Source organism: Pogona vitticeps, chromosome 2 (genome assembly GCF_051106095.1).
Source record: "Pogona vitticeps strain Pit_001003342236 chromosome 2, PviZW2.1, whole genome shotgun sequence".
Classification (NCBI taxonomy): Eukaryota; Metazoa; Chordata; class Lepidosauria; order Squamata; family Agamidae; genus Pogona; species Pogona vitticeps.
In genome coordinates, this window is record NC_135784.1 from 91,845,731 (window position 1) to 91,868,105 (window position 22,375).

General features: G+C 41.4%; 1 protein-coding gene across 11 annotated transcripts in view; it reads right to left on the minus strand.

Moving 5' to 3' along the window:
• Nucleotides 1-22,375, minus strand: part of GRIA1 (glutamate ionotropic receptor AMPA type subunit 1) — a 260,702-nt gene that overhangs the window by 8,200 nt on the left and 230,127 nt on the right. For 4 of the 11 annotated variants that reach the window (XM_078385616.1, XM_020796934.3, XM_078385617.1 and 1 more), the window contains 3 exons: nucleotides 18,746-18,944; nucleotides 17,425-17,672; nucleotides 9,384-9,498 (listed from right to left, as the gene is read on the minus strand). In XM_078385616.1, coding sequence (XP_078241742.1) covers nucleotides 9,384-9,498; nucleotides 17,425-17,672; nucleotides 18,746-18,944 — 562 coding nt within the window. Of the gene's footprint in view, nucleotides 1-9,379; nucleotides 9,499-10,232; nucleotides 10,348-17,424; nucleotides 18,381-18,745; nucleotides 18,945-22,375 lie in introns of those variants that run through there. The other 7 variants (XM_072990035.2, XM_020796935.3, XR_013541837.1 and 4 more) reach the window with 6 other exon arrangements.

Sequence of the window (22,375 nt, forward strand, 5' to 3'; positions counted from 1 at the left end):
CAGAGGTGAAGAGTTGTCATGGTCTTCCTGTGTCCTCCTCTGCTTTAACTCACAGCCTGTTTCTCTGTCTATGTATGTGTAAAAGAGATGAGGGAGGGAGAAGCAGCTTCATGTGGGAACATTTATAATTTGGTGTCTTTCCTGGTCCTCAGCTGAGTTGTTCAGTGGATGTGGTGGGAATGGGACAGTGTCCGGGTGAAGGCCCTCCTGCCTTCGCATGAATGGCGATGTGTGCATGGACATTTTTGTCCTGGCTCTGCCTGTACCCACCATTGTCTTCTGTTTTCCAATCTACCAACTAACAATGAGCACCAGCTACCACTGATATAAGATGCAGCTGTCTCAAATCCTTCCTGGATTCTCATCCATGTGGTTCTGAGACCCTCTGCATGTTACATTCCAGGAATGAAAAGGTGACATTGTTGTGGGACTTGGTATAACAATACAATCATATCTTTGGAGTGCCTTGAAAATGATAATGTAAAATTGAGATAGATACATCTAAATATTCGTGGAAGTGGGAAAACAAATGCTTTGGAATGCAATACATTTGTGTCAAAATATCTGCCATACAGAATTTCTGTTTGTCTTCATTAGTAATAGTCCTTGTGAGCAGGAATGATTGCCTACCCCACCCCATCCCAGTTAGGTCTGGGTCATTTTTTTTTTCAGTTCAGCAAGAAGCATGCTGCCATTCTTCCATTAATTAACTGTTGGTATAAAATTTAGCTAATTACATTTGCCTATGCCTTCTGGTATGTTTACTAGAAATCTAATGCTTATTGAGCTGCCACTCCTGTAGTTTCAATCTATGTAGAAACAAGGACATGGGAACTCTGTGATTGGACCTTGTGCATTTCTTTCCTGAGTAAGATGACAATTCAGTGTTCTCGTCTACATGTTGCATTTAACATTGCATTTTTAACCGAAAACATTTCAGGAAATACCTAGCTAGTCATAATTCGGATACTCAAAGTCCATGCCTTTAGTTAGCCATCTGTAGAACGGGGATATTTTATAGTCTGCCTCCACATTTTTATTTTAAAGATTTAATCATGTTCTGTTCATAAGACTATTTTGAAGTGTTTAGATTAGTCTATGTCTTTTGTACCTGACAACACAAATGTGGAGAGAAATAAGATCAGTGAGAAAAAGGTTCAAGATTAGGTATGTAAGTTGTGATTTCAAGGCTGTTTCTTCTGCATTTTCAAAGCATGACTGGAGGAAGCTTCTTCAAATACTGGTACTTTAATTCTTTGAAGGCCTACATATGGGGCCAGTGAGGAAATAAAATGGATCAAAATGTATAAATAGATTTATGTCTATACGATTCTGCAAATGGAATCAAGAATCTTGATATGTCCACACCTGGGAAAACTGCTTGAAAACTCAGGATCACAAGACTAATCTCCTCAATGCTACCATAGATGACAATGGCCAGAAAGAAAAAAAAGGCCTGAAATATACAGTATATAAAGCTTAGCTGGAGAAGTACCATACAAACCATGAACATATATTTATATATCTATATATGGATTTATGGCTGAAATTGTTCCACAGTCACAGTATGGCTCTATAGTTGAAACTGCTTCATATCTTGTGGCTTCTTGACATTCACTTTTTTTTTTTTTTTTTTTGCTTGAAAGATGTCTTTTCTAATTGCAAAGTCATTTTCTGGTGAGTGGCTATTATCTTGTAGTTAACAGTTCTTTCCCAGTTGGATATTGGTGTAGAGGTCATGCCCACATTGAAGAAAGCAAAATTGAAACAGAAAAAAAAAATCATGCTTGCCTTGGCTTCTTGGCTCCGAATGGCCTCACCTGCTGTTTTGTACAGGCAACTGTTAATCGCACTAATAATAATAGATTGGGAAGAAAGGCACCAATCCCACACTAAATGCCTGAGAAAAATCAGCCCCTTCTGCTGAGCTGTGGAGCCATGCCATTTGGGCTTTGTGACAGACGCTCTCCCAAGGTGTTTGCCCATCATGCAGCCAGCTTATTAGTGGGAGTGTAAATGTCACAGCTTGTCTCCTGCAGCGGGAGAGTTACATTTGAGGGGAAGAGAAGGAAAGAAGGAAGAGGAAGATTGGCAGGTGAAAAGCAAGCAAAATGGCCCATCTTTCTGAAATGCTCCAGCATCGTTGCCATGGTGATATGACACCTTCTCAGTCTGCTCCTTTTCAACTGGTGGCAGCCTATCTGTCATCTGTTTCATTCCACTCTGAAGGAAACTCTTTCAGGCTCAAGTTTTTTTTTGGCTCCCCTACCCTTCCCTTACCTTGAAGAGGGAAAGGAAGGCAGCAGTTAATGCACAGTGGAAGGTTTTGATGGACTTCGGAGAACAAGTGAATATTTAACATCAGTGGGAAATGCCCTGAATTCACCTCCAGCATACTAAAGTTTCAACCAGTCATCTCAGGACTTTATGTTTCTAACTCACAGCAGTACACTGCTCTATGGATGGGTAATTTTCTTCTATTTCCTATAAATATAGAGAGCAGATCTATAAAATTTAGAAATTATTGTTCTACGATTTGTATGTATGCAGCCACATCTCATACGACAAAACAGATGGAAGTAAACCTTCGTAGGGCTTTCTCCCACTTTTTCTTTTTTTCAGTCTTTTGCTATTGAAAGTGGTTGATCAGAATTCAAGAGGAATGTGATTTTCATGCACTGACAAAAAAAAAAACTTATTTAACACCGGGAACTTTCCTCATATGCAATGCAATGAAAAGAGATTTGTTCAGTTAATTCATGTTCATATAAGAACATGAATTTGCATTATTATTATTGCTGTTGTTATTTATTACACCTTTCTCAGGTCCATGTTCTCGATAGACTGGCTACCAATTGTGGTATAAGACTTCTTCAAAGTCTACATTGGAAAGCATTTCTCTTGTCAGTCAACAGCTGTGAATTCTGTGCTTTCTTGGCTAGTAGGGCTGAGTAGCTGTGTTGGCTTATCACAGTGAAACAAAGATTCCTGTGGACCTTGAAGTGTAAAGAGTTTTATTTGGATTCAGTTAATGTGGACTGCAACATGTTTCGTCAGATGCAATTAACAGGTTAAGATGCAACATACATTCCAGCCTTTCCTTGTAATTTTGGCATCAAGGCACATACTTTATCTGAATAGTATGAGCTTATCAGCTATTTTTTCTTCACTCTCTCTCTAAGTGGAGTATAAAGTTCTGCTCCTAGTTCAGTTTTTCCAAAGGTTCTGTCTGATTATGGTGGCCACCAAAAGGTCTAATTCAGGAAATCTTTTAGGTTAGCAGTAGTCAAAGATCAGGATCTGCTACTTAAATCAAAAGAAATTCCTGACCACTTTGCCAGCCTGTCAGTATTTAGGATTGTGGAGACACTATTTTGATCCACTTGTAACATATGGTGAATTTAAATGAGATTAAGGAAAGCATTTTATGCACACTCAGTGAGATTTACTTCTGAGCAACAGTTAGAACTGGATATGGAACAACAGATTGGTTCAAAATTGGAAAGGAGTACAAGGCTGTATATTGTCCCCTGTCTTATTTAACTTTTATGCAGAATACATCATGCGAAAGGCCAGACTGGAGGAATCCCAAGTAGAATTAAGATTGCCAGAAGAAATATCAACAACCTCCGATATGCAGATGATACCACTCTGATGGCAGAAAATGAGGAGGAATTAAAGAACCTCTTAATGAGGGTGAAAGAGGAGAGTGCAAAAAACAGTCTGAAGCTCAACATCAAAAAAACTAAGATTGTGGCCACTGGTCCCATCACCTCCTGGCAAATGGAAGGGGAAGATATGGAGGCAGTGACTTTTACCACAAAAATTAAAAGACGCCTGCTTCTTGGGAGGAAAGCGATTACAAACCTCGTCAGCATCTTAAAAAGCAGAGACATCACCTTGCCAACAAAAGTTTGCATAATCAAAGCTATAGATTTTCCTGTTGTGATATATGGAAGTGAGAGCTGGACCATAAAGAAAGCTGACCACCGAAGAATTGATGCTTTTGAATCGTGGTGCTGGAGGAGGCTCTTGAGAGTCCCCTGGACTGCAAGGAGAACAAACCTATCAATTCTAAAGGAAATCAACCCTGAGTGCTCCCTGGAAGGACAGATCCTGAAGCTGAGGCTCCAATACTTTGGCCATCTCATGAGAAGAGAAGACTCCCTGGAAAAGACCCTGATGTTGGGAAAGTGTGAAGGCAGGAGGAGAAGGGGACAACAGAGGATGAGATGGTTGGACAGTGTCATCGAAGCAACCAATATGAATTTGACCCATCTCCGGGAGGCAGTGGAAGACAGGAGAGCCTGGCGTGCTCTATTCCATGGGGCCATGAAGAGTTGGACATGACTAAACAACTAAACAACAACAAAATATGCATGAGATTTTGCTGTACATCTATTTAGGTTTAGTATTCCACACTAATTAATTTGTGCAGTAATTAAATAAGATGCAAATGGCATATGGTGTTTCACAAGTCTTTAGGCAGAGGAAGAATAAAAGTTGAATACTTCATGTTTTTTAATGGAAAAGGTCAAGTAGGTTTTTTCTTTAAAGGACAGAAATGGAGAAAATTTTGCAGAATGTACAGTGAACATGCCTGTGGATATTGTAAGCTACAGCAGCTGTATCTGCTGAATGTTCTGTATCTAAAATACAAAATTCAGGCTGTACTTTATTTTGCAGATAGTCCAACATTAGAAGATGAAAAAGCATCAGTATTCAAGAGGTACAACTCAGGCAGTCTTCATGGCTGAGCAGTCACATTTGTCACTGAACGTTAGCAGACCCAGTAACAAAACTGAGAGAAAGCTAATCTGCAAACTACAGAAGGTGTGAAAAGTTCCTGCTGTGACATTTTTTTCTTCTCTGCACTAAAGGAATACGCACTTCTCGCTATGGGCTATTTGTAGTATACATTTTGGCACCCTGTACCTGCCAAATCCATGTAACAATTGTAAAAATTAGAATTACAAGAAGTGTGACAGTCTACAGGACAAGTGTGTTGTGCTGATCTATAGTATTCCATTCAGGACATGTGTTCCTATCCCCATATTTTTTTTAAAAAAAGATAGGATGTGTGATTCTGTTTATGCCAAGTAACTCTAAATAAAACTGTGTGCTCACCTTATTCTTTTCCCACTCACCTATAATCACACTAGCATGCATCGGTTAGCTAACCCACACACAGCAGCATCCAGTACTGACACACAAAACCGAATGTGCCACTTTGGCATGCCATTAGCAGCATCTAGTACAAGCTGCAGAAAATGAATCTGCCGCTTGTACTTGTACTTGTTGTCTCAAGCCCATTACCTGCTGCACAGGTAACCTGACCTCTGCACCAGGTTCCACAGCCACATGTGTGAGATTCTAAGAATGCAGTGGATCTCAGCAGAGAAAGGATGCTACGTTGGGCACCCAGCAGCAGAGAACTAGATGCCCACATGGACTCTCTAGTCAGTGGGTTGAAATCTTCACATGCTTAGGTAGAGCAAAGAAGCTCTGGGGCTCCAATTTTCTCTATTCATCTTTTTCCCCGACAAAGTAGGTCAGAATTTGAAGAACTTTTTCATTTTAATCTGTTGAAATGCCAGTGAATGCATCTTTCTTATTAATAGTCGGTGTATTTTACTTGTATAATTCTAAAATATTCAGAACTTCCAATGCTAGATTAATCCCTCTTTTACAGACATATTTTTCCATGAGCCCAGGCATGCAGATTCTACATATGGCACGCCACGAAGCTGCCACAACTATGACATGAAATTCACATGTTTGATTTTTACTCTCCAAGAACATGCAATTAATGTGATCTACACTGGGATCATAGAATTCACGTAAATGTGTCCCTCCTTCTATACCCTATTGTGTGGACTGCAATATCTGATATTTAAAGTAGCTACAATACCTCACTAACCCTTGAGATTTCCTATCATTGATGCTGGCAAATGGGATCAGAGCCAAAATCATTCTGTTTGGAATTTAACAGCTGCAGGATTTTTCTAATAAATACAGCCCATGGATGAATGCACCAAGAAAGCCCTCAAACCACACATTTAAATGGTTACTCATCATTTACATGGTAACAGCTGATTCTTTTTGTAACTGGTGGGGGATGATGCTTTTTCTGTGTAAATGGATCCATTGTTTGACTAGGATCAGGAGCAGAGCATTTAGCACCTAGCAGGAGAGTTATTAAAATACAAATAACATGTTGAAGAGAAGAATAGAATTAGATTTTTCTATCAACCTCTTTCTATCAACCTCACAATGCCACAATGCGGTACTTTACAAAATGATTGAGCTGGAACAGGCAATTAGATCTCCTTGAAGAACAAGGAAGCCTTTCTCTCCCCCCCCCTTCTCCAAATGTTAAAGTTGTTTGAAAAAGATAAATGCAAGCTGGTTTTTATTTGAAAATGGAGAATCTTGGACGGTTAAAAGGTCTGGAGAGCTGAGTGAGTTAGGCATCTGGCTGTGGAACCAGAGGTTGGTACTGTAGTTCAATTCTCCACTGTGCCTCTCAGAAGAAAAACCAGCCTGTGTAGCCTTGGGCAGCTGCATGGCCCAAGAGCATCCATAGAAGAGGCAATGATAAACTACTTCTGAATACTCTATACTTGAAAAGGGTCACCATATGTCAGAATTGATTTGGTGACATGTAATTATTTGCTACTATTAAAAGGCTTTGAAGCTTTACTGCCAGACATTTAATGAAAACAAAGTCTCTCAGTGGCCCTTTGCAGAGAATTACTATTAGAAGAAAGAAAGAGAGACACTGGTAGACCTTCTCCCTTCTCATTTCTTCTATGTATGCTCTAGTGCCACAAAAAAGAGACTGAGGTTTAAACCTCAGTGATTGCCTTAGGGTTACTGTACACCATGATTATTTCTAGTGCAATGAAGATGGGACCGGTACACAAGATGAGGGAAAGAAATGCATTCAACACAGTTAGAGGGGAAGGAGAAGGATGTTCTGGACAAGATTTGAGTTTAGGTGGGAAGAAAAATGGGGAGGCAAAGATAACAGAAATAAGAAGTACATGGGGGGTGGGGGTTAAACAGGCATGTAGGTAGCCTGCCTGAACATACCCATCTGGTTTTGTAGGGGGAAAAAAGATAAGGAAGACAGAGAAGCCAGAAAATATGGACGGAAGGCATGCATTAAGGTGATCCACACTGCTAGGAAAGAAGAGAAGAAAGGGAAAAGTCAAGTTTTTTTTCTGGATTAGAACTTCCACTGAGAGTATGGCTAAACAAGTTTTCTCCTTTTTTGGAGAAAAAAAGGACAGGAAAAATGGTATGTTTTGCTTTGCACCAAAATTGGAAATCTGCTTCTCTCTTCTCTCTCTCTCTCTCTCTCTCTCTCTCTCCCCCCCCCCTTTCATAGAAGAAAGCTTTCTAGTTTTGGGAATTCCACTGGGTGAGGAGCATAGCAGGATTTCAATACACTCCCAGGAAAATCAAGTCAGTTTGAGGTTAGAAAGTGCACCCTGGATTTTTATAGAGAGTTCCTTCAGATGCTGACATAATGGCTACATTTTCAAGCATCTTTAGTATTCTTTATATTATCAGTGCACTTAACTGAATTTATCATTATATATCCTATCACATTTCTTTATTAGTTTCCTTGAAACTGTTTTATTGCTTTTTAATTTTGGAGAAGAAATCCATTTGCAGCTAGAGCCACTTGGATAATCTCCCCCAATGTAATTTCCTATCAATAGTCACTATACCGATTACCATTTATGTAGAGGTAATTCTCATTGAATGTAATGGCATTTATCTTTGGTTAGAATCACACATGATTGCAATGTAACAGAAACATGTCAGAATATTTTGGGCAAAGAGAACTGATCCTGACACCATGCTCCTTCTTCAGTATATGCATGATTTCCCTTGGTCTCTTGAAAAGCTCTCTTGATGTCTTTCATTTCTTAGGTGGGCAGTTCACCTTCTTCCTTTTCTTTCTAAGATCCTGGACTGTATTATCTAGGTTCCTGCTTCCTTTCTTTTAGCTGAGCGCCTAAAACCTGGGTTCTGCCTGGATGTTCCCAAGGGCTTGTGAAGCTCTATCCAAATCTTTATCATACTCTCATTTTCTGATGCACTCGAATGGTCTGGCCACTCTCTGTTTTCTGCTTTCTCCCCTTCCTTCACATTGTATAAGATCATCCACAAATGGCTTTCTTCAGGGGTTCCCTCTTCATGTTCTTGTTCTAAGCCGGTGGTAGGTATATGATTTGTGCTTCCAATCTGAACCGGAAATTCTGCACATATTTTCCCTGGAGGGGGCAAGTTTAAAAAAAAAAAAAAGGCTTCAGCTTGTACTTGCTTCTTTCCAGGAATGCTTTGTGTACAGTTGTGCAACATGTAAGAACACAAACAGTTCCCTTGTTGCATGGACCTTGACAGTGTGGAACTGTTAGACTGTTTGCATCTTTGTGGACAATCAGCTTGCCTGTAAAGCGGGTTTTAGGAAAGGAAAAGACACCTGGGACGTTTTGTATAAAGTGTGCAACCACCATGGGGGTGGAGCGGGGAGCACTCCTGCTGAGGAGGAAAGAACTCTCACGGTGGTCGGAGAACAGTTCTCAGGTTGCTTTGCTGTATCAAGACAGCTTGTCTTGACCCAAATGAAACAAACATTGACAAGATTTTGTCACACTCCTAGCACTCAGAAACTTCAGTCCGTGTTCTCTTTCATTAGTTGTGTGAGATTCTTCTAATCTGCCCAGATTTTGGAAGTGCATAAACCATCTAGGGACAGCCCCAACACTGTTTTATTTGCTGCCGACATCTAATCAGTAGCAATTTCACCCATTTATCTTTAAACTATTTTGTTTTCCTTTTCCCTCTTCCATGTTTCTTCTCTGCTTTCTGCTATGTCTTCTAAACCAGAAGTTAATTTTATTTTTTAAAAATGGGACATTGTCTACCTTCTAATTGTCTTTTGTTCTAATGCATGGCCCTTCAATTTTTATAGTATTATTTGCTTGCAGGCTTGCAGTTATTTTCATTGCTCTTTTATGTGGCAAAGTAGTTCAGAAATACCCAGATCATTGCTGGATTTGAAGCAAAAACAGTATAATTAGTTTACAATGTTAATTATGCCTGTGCTATAGGAATGTGTGTATAAAGGTTACTGCTTCTCTAGCATGGGCTTACTTTCTTTTTGAAGTTCTAACATGCCATCTGCTATTTTGCTGCTTCTATACACGTCTTTGCATTAAAGGGATATTACCACTCATGTCAAGAGGAACTATAAACTTTGAGGGAGCTGATATGCCTCAAACATGTACTAAGACGGCCAAGGGGATCGCTGGCAACACACTTAGTTCGTTTAATGGGTATGCATGACCTCGTCAGGGGTAACTGACCTTACTTCCGGAGTCTTTGCTTCCACACTCCCCTTTATCGTACCACCATTTGCTTTTCAGCTTGTCTAAGACGCCTTGCTCACTGAGTTTCAAAACCGCTAGGTTTACGGGACCTCTTCAAACCAGGGGGGAAATAACATAAATAACATTACCAATGTTATTTTATGTTATTCATCACAGACAGTTCATTCACAGCATTCATTGTAAAACTCATACATTTACAAAGTGATATGATTGAATACTCCGTCTGGCCAGCCCTCCCCACCCCTCTTGCATTCCATCCATCCCCACCGCTCCCAGCGCATCCACACCCTTCGTTGCTCCAGCAGAGCAAGAGGAGTATTACTATATCACTTTGAGTAACCAGCAACCTTAGCCACCTGCCAGGAGATACTTGCAACGGTCTTGCCAAGGCTGGTGACTGCTGGCCATTCTGATCTTTCTGGCCAGCCAGAAGCCAAACCTTGCACAGTATCTCAGTTCCCCTATCCATGGTCATGCTCAAGAGACCCAACAGAAGCTTTAAGGGTGGAAGGTAGCGAAAGGCAGGGGCGGTGGACATTGTCCTATGGAAGCTTTAGTGCAATGGACGGGAGTGATTTTAAATCCCTTCCGTTGTATGAAGGGTTGCCGCCATGGCCATGCAGGCATCACATCTAATCCCACATATGCCTTTCCCATGTCCTTATGCATTAAGCAGGGTGCATGTTCTCCTCCAGCAACAAGGACCATCCAGTGCTGTTTGGCTCTCTCCCCAAGAGTTTGAACACAAAGCTGTGTTTGGCAGTGCGGTTGCTGGTTACTATCCATGCCATTTATACCCACTAGGTTTTTCTTACTGAGGCTGACCTTGGAGTCACCTCCCCCGCTGCCGCACTCGCCCTTGTCGTACCACCATTTGTTTTTCAATTTGTCCAAAAGCCCCTGCTCGTTCAGTTTTAACACTGCCAGGTTTACTGGGTTTCTTTAAAATGAATAGATAACACTCAATGAGTAACAGGCGGAGAACACTTGGTAAGTCATGTGACAACAAGGGATCGGTGAACCAGCACCCTTTTAGTCTGCTCCAGGAATCTTCCCCAATTAGTTTGTATCCCTTGAAATTAGGAAAAACAGCAACAACCACTGTGGAGGGGGAATCATAACACTCCCTGAAACTGGAGGCCATTTTGTAGTGCAAAAGATCCTACAGGGAACAGAGTGGCAAAGATGGAGTTGCTTTAAGTAATGGCTGCTCATGCTGGGTGCCATCTTCTACAGCGGCTGAATTGGTAGAATGGAACATCTAATCTCCAACCATTGACATAGGGTTGCTTTTGGAAACAATTAAGCACAAGAGCAGTGTAGGGGTTATTTGTCAAGCTGCAGCTGTGGCTCCATAATTTGGCCTTTCCCACATAAATGCGATAAAATCCCACACAGATAATAATTTCAGAATGGGGGAGGGAAGTCTGGCTCGCCTATTCCTCCTGAGTGATCCTCTTGTCACAAAAGACATATAAAAAACAACAGTTAGTAATAGTTTCCCTTGAAGGAACAGAAAGCATTTCTTTTTAAAATATCAGTTTTAACAAGTGCAAAATATTCAAAACAATACACAACTCAAAGAACACTTCACACGTTTCACAACATTTAACAGAAAGAAAGAAAGAAAGAAAGAAAGAAAGAAAGAAAGAAAGAAAGAAAGAAAGAAAGAAAGAAAGAAAGAAAGAAAGAAAGAATGGCCTTAATTTGTTTTAAATCCTCAGGATTCCACTGAAGTCGATAGGTCAGAAGCTATGTACTTAATCTGATTATTCCACAGAGTAGAAACAATTTCCAAAGAAGAATGTATGAGAGCTCAAGAGACTTAGTGTTGTGAACCCCATCTCCCCAAAATCCCCCAGCTAGCAGCACCATGCAGGCTAGAAGTAGTAGTAAAAGCATTGTAGTAAAAAAAAACACCACACCAGATATCCCTATGCTTTGTAATTTGCATACTTTTTAGTGCCACAACTAGAGAAGAACAAAAAATGAATCACGGGAAAAAGCCCAACGAACTGGAATGGTTCATTTTTTATTTAATGACTCAGTTCGGGGATTCCATTTTGCCAAAGAAAAACAAAACACTAAACATTTTTCCCTTTGGAGTTTCGTTTGCTTCAGCAAAAGACGTTATCCGCCCATCCCCTTCCCACTGATCCCATCACCTCCACCTGTTTGCTCCCTTCTCTGCCATTACCTTCAATGCTGCAGGGACCATCCTCGGAGGCAGTGGGCCTGGCTTCCCTGTCGGGAGCCTGCCATTGCCTCTGAGCATGTGCCTGCCATGGCAGTGCAGCACAGAGGGGATGGAAGCAGAAGAGGTGGTGGCGGGAGCAGGTAGCCCTCCCCAGGCACAAACAGGAGCACTACATTTCCAGTACCCTATGTCAGTGGTCTCCATCCTTTTTGCCTCCATGGTCCGGTTTAGTGTGCGGGTGGAGGGGGTGAGGGGTCCGTACATGTGTGGGAGGGGCTGTGCATGCATGGGAGGGGCATGCATGCATCTGTGTGTGCAGGAGGGGCAGGAGATTTGTCTCCGCAACTCAGTCCATGACATCCAGCTCTACATCTCCTTTTCACCTACTGCAGGTGATGCCGTCCTGTCCCTTCAGCGCTGCCTGGGGACTGTACTGGGATGGATGCAGGAGAATGGGCTGAGGCTGAACCCGGACAAGATGGAAGTTCTGAGGGTGGGAGGTCCCGTGGTTGGCAGCTTGGGAGACTCTCTCACGTTTGGGGGGGCGCGACCTTGGCCGCGAAGAGTGGGGTCCGCAGCTTGGGCATACATCTGGACCCGACGCTCACCATGGAAATGCAGGTGGTGTCGGTAGTCCGTACCACCTCTTTCCACCTCTGGCAGATTGCCTGGCTGTGGCCCTATTTCGACAAGGGGGCACTCACCACCTTGGTGCATGAGCTCGTAATCTCAAGATTAGACCACTGTAACGCGCTGTATGTGGGGCTACCTTTGAAGCTGATGCGGAAACTTCAGGTGGTGCAGAACGCTGCAGCCAGACTCCTTACTGGAGTGAGAAAATACCAACACATTTCTCCAACTCTGGCCGCATTGCATTGGCTGCTCATTCGTTTCCGCGTTGACTTCAAAGTTTTAATGCTTACTTATAAGGCCCTAAATGGTTTAGGACCTTGATACTTGGCAGAACGCCTGCTCCCACCTAGGTCTACCCGGATCACCCGCGTGAGTCAGGAGGTGAGGCTGAAGAGCCTGATGCCGAGAGAGGCCTGGAAGGAGAAGACACGAAACCTGCCAACCTAACAGTTCGAAAGCATGTAAAAATGCGAGTAGATAAATAGGTATCACCTCGTTGGGAAGGTAATGGTGCTCCATGTCTAGTCGCACTGGCCATGTGACCACGGAAACTGTCTTCGGACAAACGCTGGATCTATGGCTTGGAAACGGGGATGAGCACCGCACCCTAGAGACACGACTGGAGTAAATGTCAAGGTGAACCTTTACCTTTACTAGTAAAGGTAAAGGTAAAGGTTCCCCTTGACAATTTTTGTCCAGTCATGTTCGACTCTAGGGGGCAGTGCTCATCCCCGTTTCCAAGCCATAGAGCCAGCGTTTGTCCGAAGACAATCTTCCGTGGTCACATGGCCAGTGCGACTTAGACACGGAACGCTGTCACCTTCACACCAAGGTGGTCCCTATTTATCTACTTGCATTTGCATGCTTTCGAACCGCTAGGTTGGCGGGAGCTGGGATAAGCGACGGGAGCTCACTCCGTCGCGTGGATTCGATCTTACGACCGCTTGGTCTTCTGACCCTGCAGCACAGGCTTCTGCGGTTTAGCCCGCAGCGCCACCACGTCCCAGTACCCTTTACTAGTGCTTATGACCAATCCTGGCATGTGCCCAGGATCCCTTATGTGAACTTTCCTTGTATGGGAGCAATGTTTTAAGTGCCAGCAGTGATGATACAATGTTGACGCATCTTCAACATATTATTTCTGCACTTTAAGAACAGCACAAACCTGTTTGTACCATTGTTGTTTAACAATTTCAGATGTTCTTATCAGTGAACTGAAAGAATATTTTAATACCTGCGTGGGTATATATGGTATGAAAAAGCTCAATAAGCCCTTTGTTGTTCTGTAAGTACAGATCATTCTGCTACACTCACATATTGTTTGTTCCACTGTATTTTTCTTCCCAAAGAGACTATACTGGAAGTAATTGGTTTTTCTTTGTAGCTCATTTGGCATCTTCTAGTAGCTGACAGTCCTAGAATCCTTGATGAAAAATGGAGGTGGCTAGCCCATTTCTTCTGAAGTGTGTTAGTTTTCTTGAACGTTTGATAGAGAACATTTTTATTCATTTAAATGACTTGGAATAATTGGCATACAAGTTCATTGTGCCTCCAGGGAGCTTTGCTTAAAGGTTACCATTTTGAGAAGGAAAGCCAATTACAAAATAGGTTTCTACCTTCCCCTCAATTCTTCTTTGAGTTTTTACAAAACTGACCTCGTATGTGTGTGTGAGAGATGCGAGAGCGAGAGAGTGTTCTTTACTAATTTGCTTTCTGCAGTTTTGGAGAGCTTATTTTGCAGCAATGTGATTTTGCCTGTTCAGTACTGATGCGCTAGCTCTTGTCTCTGTCTCAAATGCACATACTTGTGCACCACTGGATTTTGGTGATTAAAGTATCCCTTCTCGCAACCTGAGACTCCCAAAGGCTTTCCCAGATAAAAAAGGACCCTGAGGGGGCCTCCCAATCTAAAACAGGGCAATAGGAAGCATATAATTAATTTAAATTAAAATTTATTGGCACCAGTTGGTGACATCATCAGCCTCCACTACATAAAGTTATGCAAGCAGGATTTTGGCCAGGGCATATTTGTATCTGAAGTTGTGTTTTATTTTTTAAGAGCTTTAAAGACGGTACTCCTGAAGCAGTGGTGGGATTCAGCAGGCCAACAAACGGTTCTGCAGAATCAATAATAAATTAGCTACCGGTTCTGTAGAACTGGTGCGAACCTGCTGAATCCCACCACTGGCCAGGATCAGTGGTGGGATTCAGCAGGCCAACAAACGGTTCTGCAGAACCAATAATACATTAGCTACCGGTTCTGTAGAACTGGTGCGAACCTGCTGAATCCCACCACTGGCCTGAAGTGTTTCCTTTGTATTGTGGATCCCCTGCCTAGGGTGATAAAGGCATCTGGAATCTTTGTTCCTGACCCATTTTGCTTCAAAGAGACCTTAGCACACTTCATTTTTCCTACAAGCAGTTCCTTCTCTTGGAGAGTGTTGGTGAACAGAACTCAGGAGTATACAATTCGTAGCATTTGGTTTTGGGCTCTGTTGCTATTATTGTTGTTACTGTTTTGTTTTGTGGAAAAAAGATCACATTTCTGTAAAGCTCGTTGTGTTTGCATTTCTACTTCAGACTCCATGTCAAGCTGGATATCACTTTTGTACCATTTTTGGGGTTCTATGGGGCAATCTTCTTCAAATTAGTACTTATTTTGTGGCATAGAAGCAGGCTGAAACTGTCCAGTATGCCATTTTTACTCATCAGGCATGAGCCTCCTATGTGATCCCTTGATCATTCCTGTGGAAGTTAAAGTGAAAGAAATGATGATTTTTTTTGCAATGTAAAAGAGCATTGTGGCCAGTGCACATTGTAATGTGCAAAATATTATAAGTCTGATTGAAGGAAGAACCACTTTAATGCTGCAGTGCTTTACTTATTAGGGGGTAAATTCCACTGAACATATTACGACTTACTTCTCACTAAACATCAAAGCACTGTGATGTTAAGCTTCATGTGCCTGTAGCCTGATCAATGTACAACAAGGATGGCTAAGAATGACAGCTTGTGACATAATGAAGGCAAGGAGTAGGAATGATGGTGCAGATCAGAATTGGCCAGATTATAAAAAAAACAAAAGCAAAATTAAAGGTGTTGACTTAGCTAAACGTAATCCGCTATAAGGATAAATAGGGTAATTTTGGTTCCTGTCAAAAGGTGAGTCTGCAGGGTTGTTTTTAGGAGACTCCATACAGTGTTTAGCATCTACCAAATGTTGCTCATAACTGTTGTCCTGCTTGTTTATCACACAGTTATAGAAAAGAACGTATGGTATTGCTCTGCAAATCTATCTATATCACACTTTCCTCTTTCCTTTTATAAGAATTAGTCTTGCTTTCATTTGGAAATTGAGTGTCCAGTCTACACACTGATTTGTGCCAATCCTTAAGGCAAATGTTTATTTCCCCCTCTTATGATCCCTCCAGGTATCCACAAATATTTCAGAACTATGTACTCGAGACATAACATATGCACATGAAACTTTGCTCTCTGAAAATTTATCAATGAAAAACCCAAACCTGGCTAATTTGCTAAATGCAGACAGAGGCAATTAATGCTAGAAAAAAAAAACTGATAGTCTTTCCTTATTAAGTAGGCTCTGCTTCTAATAGCATATTAACTCTCTTATTTAGCCTACATGAGTGGGACGCTGAAGGGGAACATTTAATATAATACACCCAGCATTTTGATAATGACCCACTCCTCTGTTGTCAGAATTCTACCCACTTCATTTATCGCTTCTGTGGAATCATTTTTATATGTATGTAAACAGTTCTGATCTCATCGACTTCAATGGCCACATTTCTGCTGACTTGGATAGAAACCTAAAGAAAAAAGGCCCATCAGTTCTATCAGTCACAGAAGAGGATGTGCTTCTTGGTCAGTCCCCACAGTGGAGAGAAATGCCATATTATGCCTGAAGAGCATATAGTATTCAGGGTAATGGCTAAAATGATTACAAAAAAACACAAATGTTATGAAACAGAAAATTGGGACCATATGTTTCAAAGCAGCACCATCAATCCAAATGGAAAAGCAAAGTGTTCTCTATTGGCTTTTTCTACAAAACCAGGAAATCAATAAAGAACCTATCTTTCCTTCCCCAACAAACCTATGTTCATTTGTCTTGGAAAAGAGATATCTTGAATGACAAATTGAATCAACATGTGATACCTCCCCCCCCACATACTTTCTTTGATATTTTTGAGCTGAAATATCACAGTTGTTTGAATGCAAAAATGTTATGTTACACTTTGAAACAACTGGATTCTTTTAAAAGATTCAACACCTATAGATTTAAAACACAAAGGTCACATTAAAACCTGAAACTGTCTCTCTATTGGGTGTTGTGATATTAGTGAGAAAATCCAACAAGAATGTTGAGACTATGGACAGTAGATACAGAATGAGAATTATGGTTGTTTTCTGGGTGAAGTTAACACTGATGTATCACTCTTGTTGCTTTGTGTGTTCCCTTATGTGTTTCATTTGCACTGTGTTGCCACCATGCTGCTGTATGTTATGGTTATACGTTATACTACCTTGTAGGCATTGAGTGTGTGAAGCCAGTCATACCTTCTTCTCTAGCATTTTGGCCCACAGATTTGACTAATGCTGTTGTGGGTTGCTAAGGGTAACAAGCTAAGCAAAATAATCTTCCAGTGATGTATTGCCTAGCTAAAAGGAAAACACTTAGCTTTTCCATTTATTTGTCCTGAGCAGATTTGCATCTCTTTGTTGAGACATACACATATGAAATATGTATACTGCTAGAATTTTTTAAAGTTTGAATCCAAACAAGGGCTAAAATATACATTGCTCTTTTTATGCAATGAATTGTCAATGGATCACAAAATCTGCTCAGTTGCTTCAAACTAAAGTTATGTTAGCCAGTACACCAGACAATCTCTGATATTCATACACAGTTGCTTCTGTATTAATTGAAAATAATATATAGGGAGTGAGACTACTGCATTGAGCAGTACCTGAAGAATGGGACACTTCTTTCGCCATTAAACAGCAACCTGATAGTTAACTTCCAACACATCATTGTTTTTCCCTCCCTCCTCTTACATTTTCATTATTTCTGTTCTGGAAACTGAGACTGATATTACATTTATGGATGTACAGACTGCTTGAGTGGCAGAAAACAAAAGAAGGAACACAATTGACTCTACCTACCTCAGTGGTGAACCTTTTGGCGTTGCAATGCCATAGCCTTTGGAATCCAAGTTACCTCCCACCTTCATGGTGTCACAGGGCTTTCTCTGCTCAATGTACTCATTCATGGTAGACTCTAGCAGGTAGGCATACTTCCCTTTGGATCTCCTCACACGCTTCATTCCCTCTTCTGTTGTCGGCACGAAAACAGAGGGCTCAGCTGACTTCATGTACGTCCACATCTTCTCAAAAACCGCTATTTTAGATCTCTGTCCAGAATAGCATAAATCCACTGCTCTTAGCACGTGTTAATACACAGAGCAGAGATTCATACACCAAGGAAGACGCACATTGGCTGGGCTATGTGCCTACGCATGGCATAGACAAAAAGAGGAAAGTACCCAAGGCTGAGAGGGCTGGCTTGTAGAGGTGAACAGCCACCACATGATTTATGCCAACAGTCACTAGGTGTGTGGACAAAGGTTTTGTATGAGCTGGTGCTGCCTTTATGTGCTTCTGCCATAATCTCTGTGACTACATGGACACATTTTATGGAACACCAAGCATAATATTCAAAAGGAAGAGAGATGAGAAACTCATTTACAGTGAAGGCAGAAGCTTGGGGAAATGGTTTGGAATTATGATGCCCAAAATTCACCAGCCAGGGGAATTCCAAGCTCTAAGCTAAAAAATAAATAAATATTTAGTCTGAATATTAGGAGCTAGGCTAGAAAGGCAGCCACCATCCCTAAATACCAGCGGAGTGGAGTGGCAGAGCATTTGATATATGCAAGTAAAAGGTCAATTCATAGAACTTCTAATTTGGTGTTCAGGTGAGGAAAGACCTTGGGGTGGGGTGGGGTGGGGATACTGTCCACTCAATTAGACAGTATTCAAATAGCGTGACTCATGCAATCAACAGTAAAAGCAGTTGAACCAAACAATTTGAACTGTATTCCATGAATAGACTGGGAGACCTGGAAAGAACATTAGAGGGAAGTGAGAAGCATGGGACATTAGAACATTGAAAGGAAGTGCATTTCTAAAGGTTTTGCTTTGTAAGCTCCTTTGAAATGTAACATCAGGATATTTACATATGGTAAATGGTGCCATTAAATTGCAGAGCTAACCAAGTACTTATTATTCTCTAAACCTGTGCTGCAAGTCACAGGGTAATTACTTTTGATGCTGCTAAGTGTAATTACTCACTAATCTGTGGAAGCATATAATTACTCCATGTTTCTAGGGTATTTATGGACTTTGACAGAACCTTATGTATGCTCCATTTTCTGAGCTAGCATGAGATTTTGGCTTTGTATATTGAAGACAGAAGTTCTCTTACCTTGAAGAATTCTTTAGTAGAACCAGCGTCCAGAGTCCCATAAGCAATCTCTGTTTGCTTGGCTAAGTCTTCTGCACTCTCTATAGGAGACACCATTCTCTCTACTGTCAAGAAAGCCGCTAGATTGGCAGTGTAAGAAGAGATGATGATCAGAGTGAAAAACCACCAGACCCCGCCAACTATTCGTCCAGAGAGAGATCTGCGGGTGGGGGGGGAGGTGGGGGGAGAGGAGGAGGAAAAGGAAAAAAAAGATAGAAATCATGAAGTCAAATTAAAAGTGTAGATAAATTATGGAGTGGTGCCAATAGAACTTTTCTGGTGGATGATATGTAGGTCTCTGGAACTTACTGGACTGCGGCAGGATTCACCCCCTCACCGTCACCTGTACTGGCTAGCACTGATGGGAATTGCAATTCAATCACATCTGTAGGGTTACAAGTTACTGAGTACTCTTCCGGGTAGGGCATCTTCTGAAATAGCTCTGGTGGACTAAATTCAGAATAGATTTATCCAAGCCTAAATGTGAATGAAGAATTACCCTTGGGCTGGAACTGAAAATACTGCTAATTAATACCATCTTTTCTATCTCGGCACTAAAGTTCGCATGTGAGATGTGCTTTGTATGGGATACATGCCGAGTCAGCTTTTCTGTGCCACCTGTGCTACAGAGTAAAGGGACTGGGTGCAATAGTTCACTACCTCAATAAGTTACTTTCACATGTTTTCAATAGATATCAAGGTATGCCTGTTATGATGGTGTGGGGAGAAATTACGTGGCAATCTTCCACCCGCGCGAAGAGACTTCAGAAAAATAGTCTCTGCTTGGAGTATCAACAAATGGTGAAACGAAAAATAAACTTGAAGATGAATTTTCCCTAGTCATTTTATATCCACTGAAGGTAGATGACCATGGAAAGATGGCCATATTAATACTGAAGTAGTGGAGGAGTAGAATTTTCGAAAGTATGTCAGGGTAGCCATTACTGGAATGTGGGATGAAAAAGATCTCTCTAGAGGGAGATCTTGTGTGTCTTGTTGACCATGTGCAGAAGAATCTGGGTCATACCCCCTATGTTTGCTTTTTGAGTTACTGAGAAGTAAAACCATGATGGAGAAAAAGTACTGATATATGTATCACATATATAGGGGATATATAGCACATCACAACTGTGGATGTGAGACGAACCTTTGCATCCAGGGGATAATGAAAACAGAACTTTGAAAATGTCCCCCAGCCCATGATAATGTATCCCAGGTTGACGGATTTTAGGAATTGTTAGCCCAAAAACTAACATTTTGCTCTGATTAAAAGAATCAGCCCCTGCAAGTATTCAGCTCAATCCATTTCAAAATTAGTAACAGGGCAGCTCCAGTTATGAAAAGGATAATGTTATGTTCACACAAGAAGCACTGCGGAAATACTCAGCTTCTCTGCCAGCTTATGAATGAATTAAAGGATCTAACTGCCTCCATTTCCAAAGGGTTCTTGTGAACTAATATGTGTCATTTGGCGATTTTAAAATCACATCCTGTTCTAGTTGCTCCAGCTGGAGGAAGCTACATATTATAGAAACTAGTGGAAGAAAAATGTGATTTAACCTAACCAATTATCTAGGTCAAGGTGAAGGCAAAGTGCAGCTTTGAAATTCGCATGACACGTAGATGGATCCGTGCGTCAAAGCTAGTTCTGCCGCATGTCTTGCCCGCCCCTGCAACTCAGGCTGTCCAACATTTAGATAGATAAACATTACAATTTTCTCTTTTTTTTTCTCATATGGCTTTTGCTTATCATGTCATGCCCTCGCCTCATGCTTCTCTAAGGAGATAGTTTGCAGTTTCCATTCAGAAGTAAGCCTCATTCACTCAGTGACTGCTGTTTCAACGTAAACGCATACAAGTCTGATGCCAAATGTTCCAGCCTTCCAGAACTGGCTTCCCACACACTCCTCTCCTTGACAGCAAACTCCTCTCCTTGACATAAGTGCTTTGCTAAGTGTGAGGGAAAGAGTTGTGATTCTGATGCCACAGACATCCCCACTGTCACCACCACCAAGGTACATCTGGAGAGAAAATTTCCCCACATACAGTTTCTCACCATTTTTTTTAAAGATGGAAAGCTAGTCTCCCAACTTTGGGGTGGAATCCAAACACTTTTTTTTGCTCTCCTTGCTTTCTGCTCTTGTTTCCCAAAATGGTAAATGGTTTGAATATATGAAGAAATACTGTAGTACGCTTTTGAGTATGTCTAGGAGGGACACAGCAGACCTGCATCTAAAGACAGGACAGCCAGATGTGTGGCATTCAAATCAACAAAACTTCTGCACAACTCACTTGTGTGCTTTCTTCTTGTTTTCAAGCTCTCTTCCAGATTTTTGCCTTGTGTTCACTGGCTCCCTTTGCTTCCTCCCCTTTCCTTCATAACATCTGCCTGTCAGCTGAAAGTACCTGTCACAAGCACAGAGGTCCCAAACCAGAATCATGGGCTGAAGGTGCTGAATGCCATCATGTCTGCTGATGAAAGGCACTTCAGTCTGACAAGATGTATTTGCATGCTAAATAAACATAGCCCTTTCCAGCTGAAAATTATACAGCTTTTTCTTCGCTATAAAGCCAGGATATTTTTATGACTTAAATTCCCTTAGCTGCACTTAACTAGAGCCAGCCCTTCAGGCCTCAGTAATGGTTTCCTTATACCTTAATCACTGAATCCCAGTGGAACTACTGCCTGTCACAGATACAGGGCTCATAGTAACTGATTTCCTATTGCTATAATTACTTGAAGCTATAGGGAGGGTGTGGATGTGGGGCACAGCTTGTTATCACCATAATCATCATTAGTAATTTTAAAAAGTGACCACTTGGAGATCACCCAGAAGAAGCACCAAAGAAGGCACTGGTTTGCATAAACATGATATGTGGATACAGATGCAAAATAATTTTGAAAGAAATCTGCAGGTTACAGAGTGAAGTAAAGGCAATTACAGAAGCAATGTGAGCTCTATTCTGGCTTGTTTGTCTTGGCTGTTGCCCTGTTTTGCAATTGCCTGAACGGTCATGCAACAAGCAGTCTTGAAAACAAGATGAGTGCAACTGATTGCAGGAATATATGCATGCATGCACTCTCTCTCTCACACACACACACACACAAACACACACACACACACACACACACGTACAGTATATACAAGTACAGGCTAAAAATACAGATGTCCCAATCTCTGTCACCATCCTCACCCTCATTAACACCATCAACAGCAGCCACAGCAAGCTGTTATTTAACAATTTCCTCCTCAGAAGCATCATTACAGATACAAGAATATGTTGTTTTTCTCTGCTTGCAGTTGCATCAAAATTCAGATTTCTCAGATGACTTCCAGCTTCTTCAAAATCTTGTTTGTTGTACATGAGTAACATAGGGGGGTGGCTCTCTTTGCACAGAGTGATCAGGTGTCTCCCATCACTCTGGGAGAGGAGCTTCACTTGTTTTGTTGTCATGAGAGGTGATGCACTAGTGTTAGTCCATTAGAGAATAATTATCCTCAGTTCCTGCCAGTACTCCCAAAAGGGTTGTGTCATAAATCTTGACATTTAGATTTCTGCATCTGACCTTTGGATTTATTCTCTTTCATC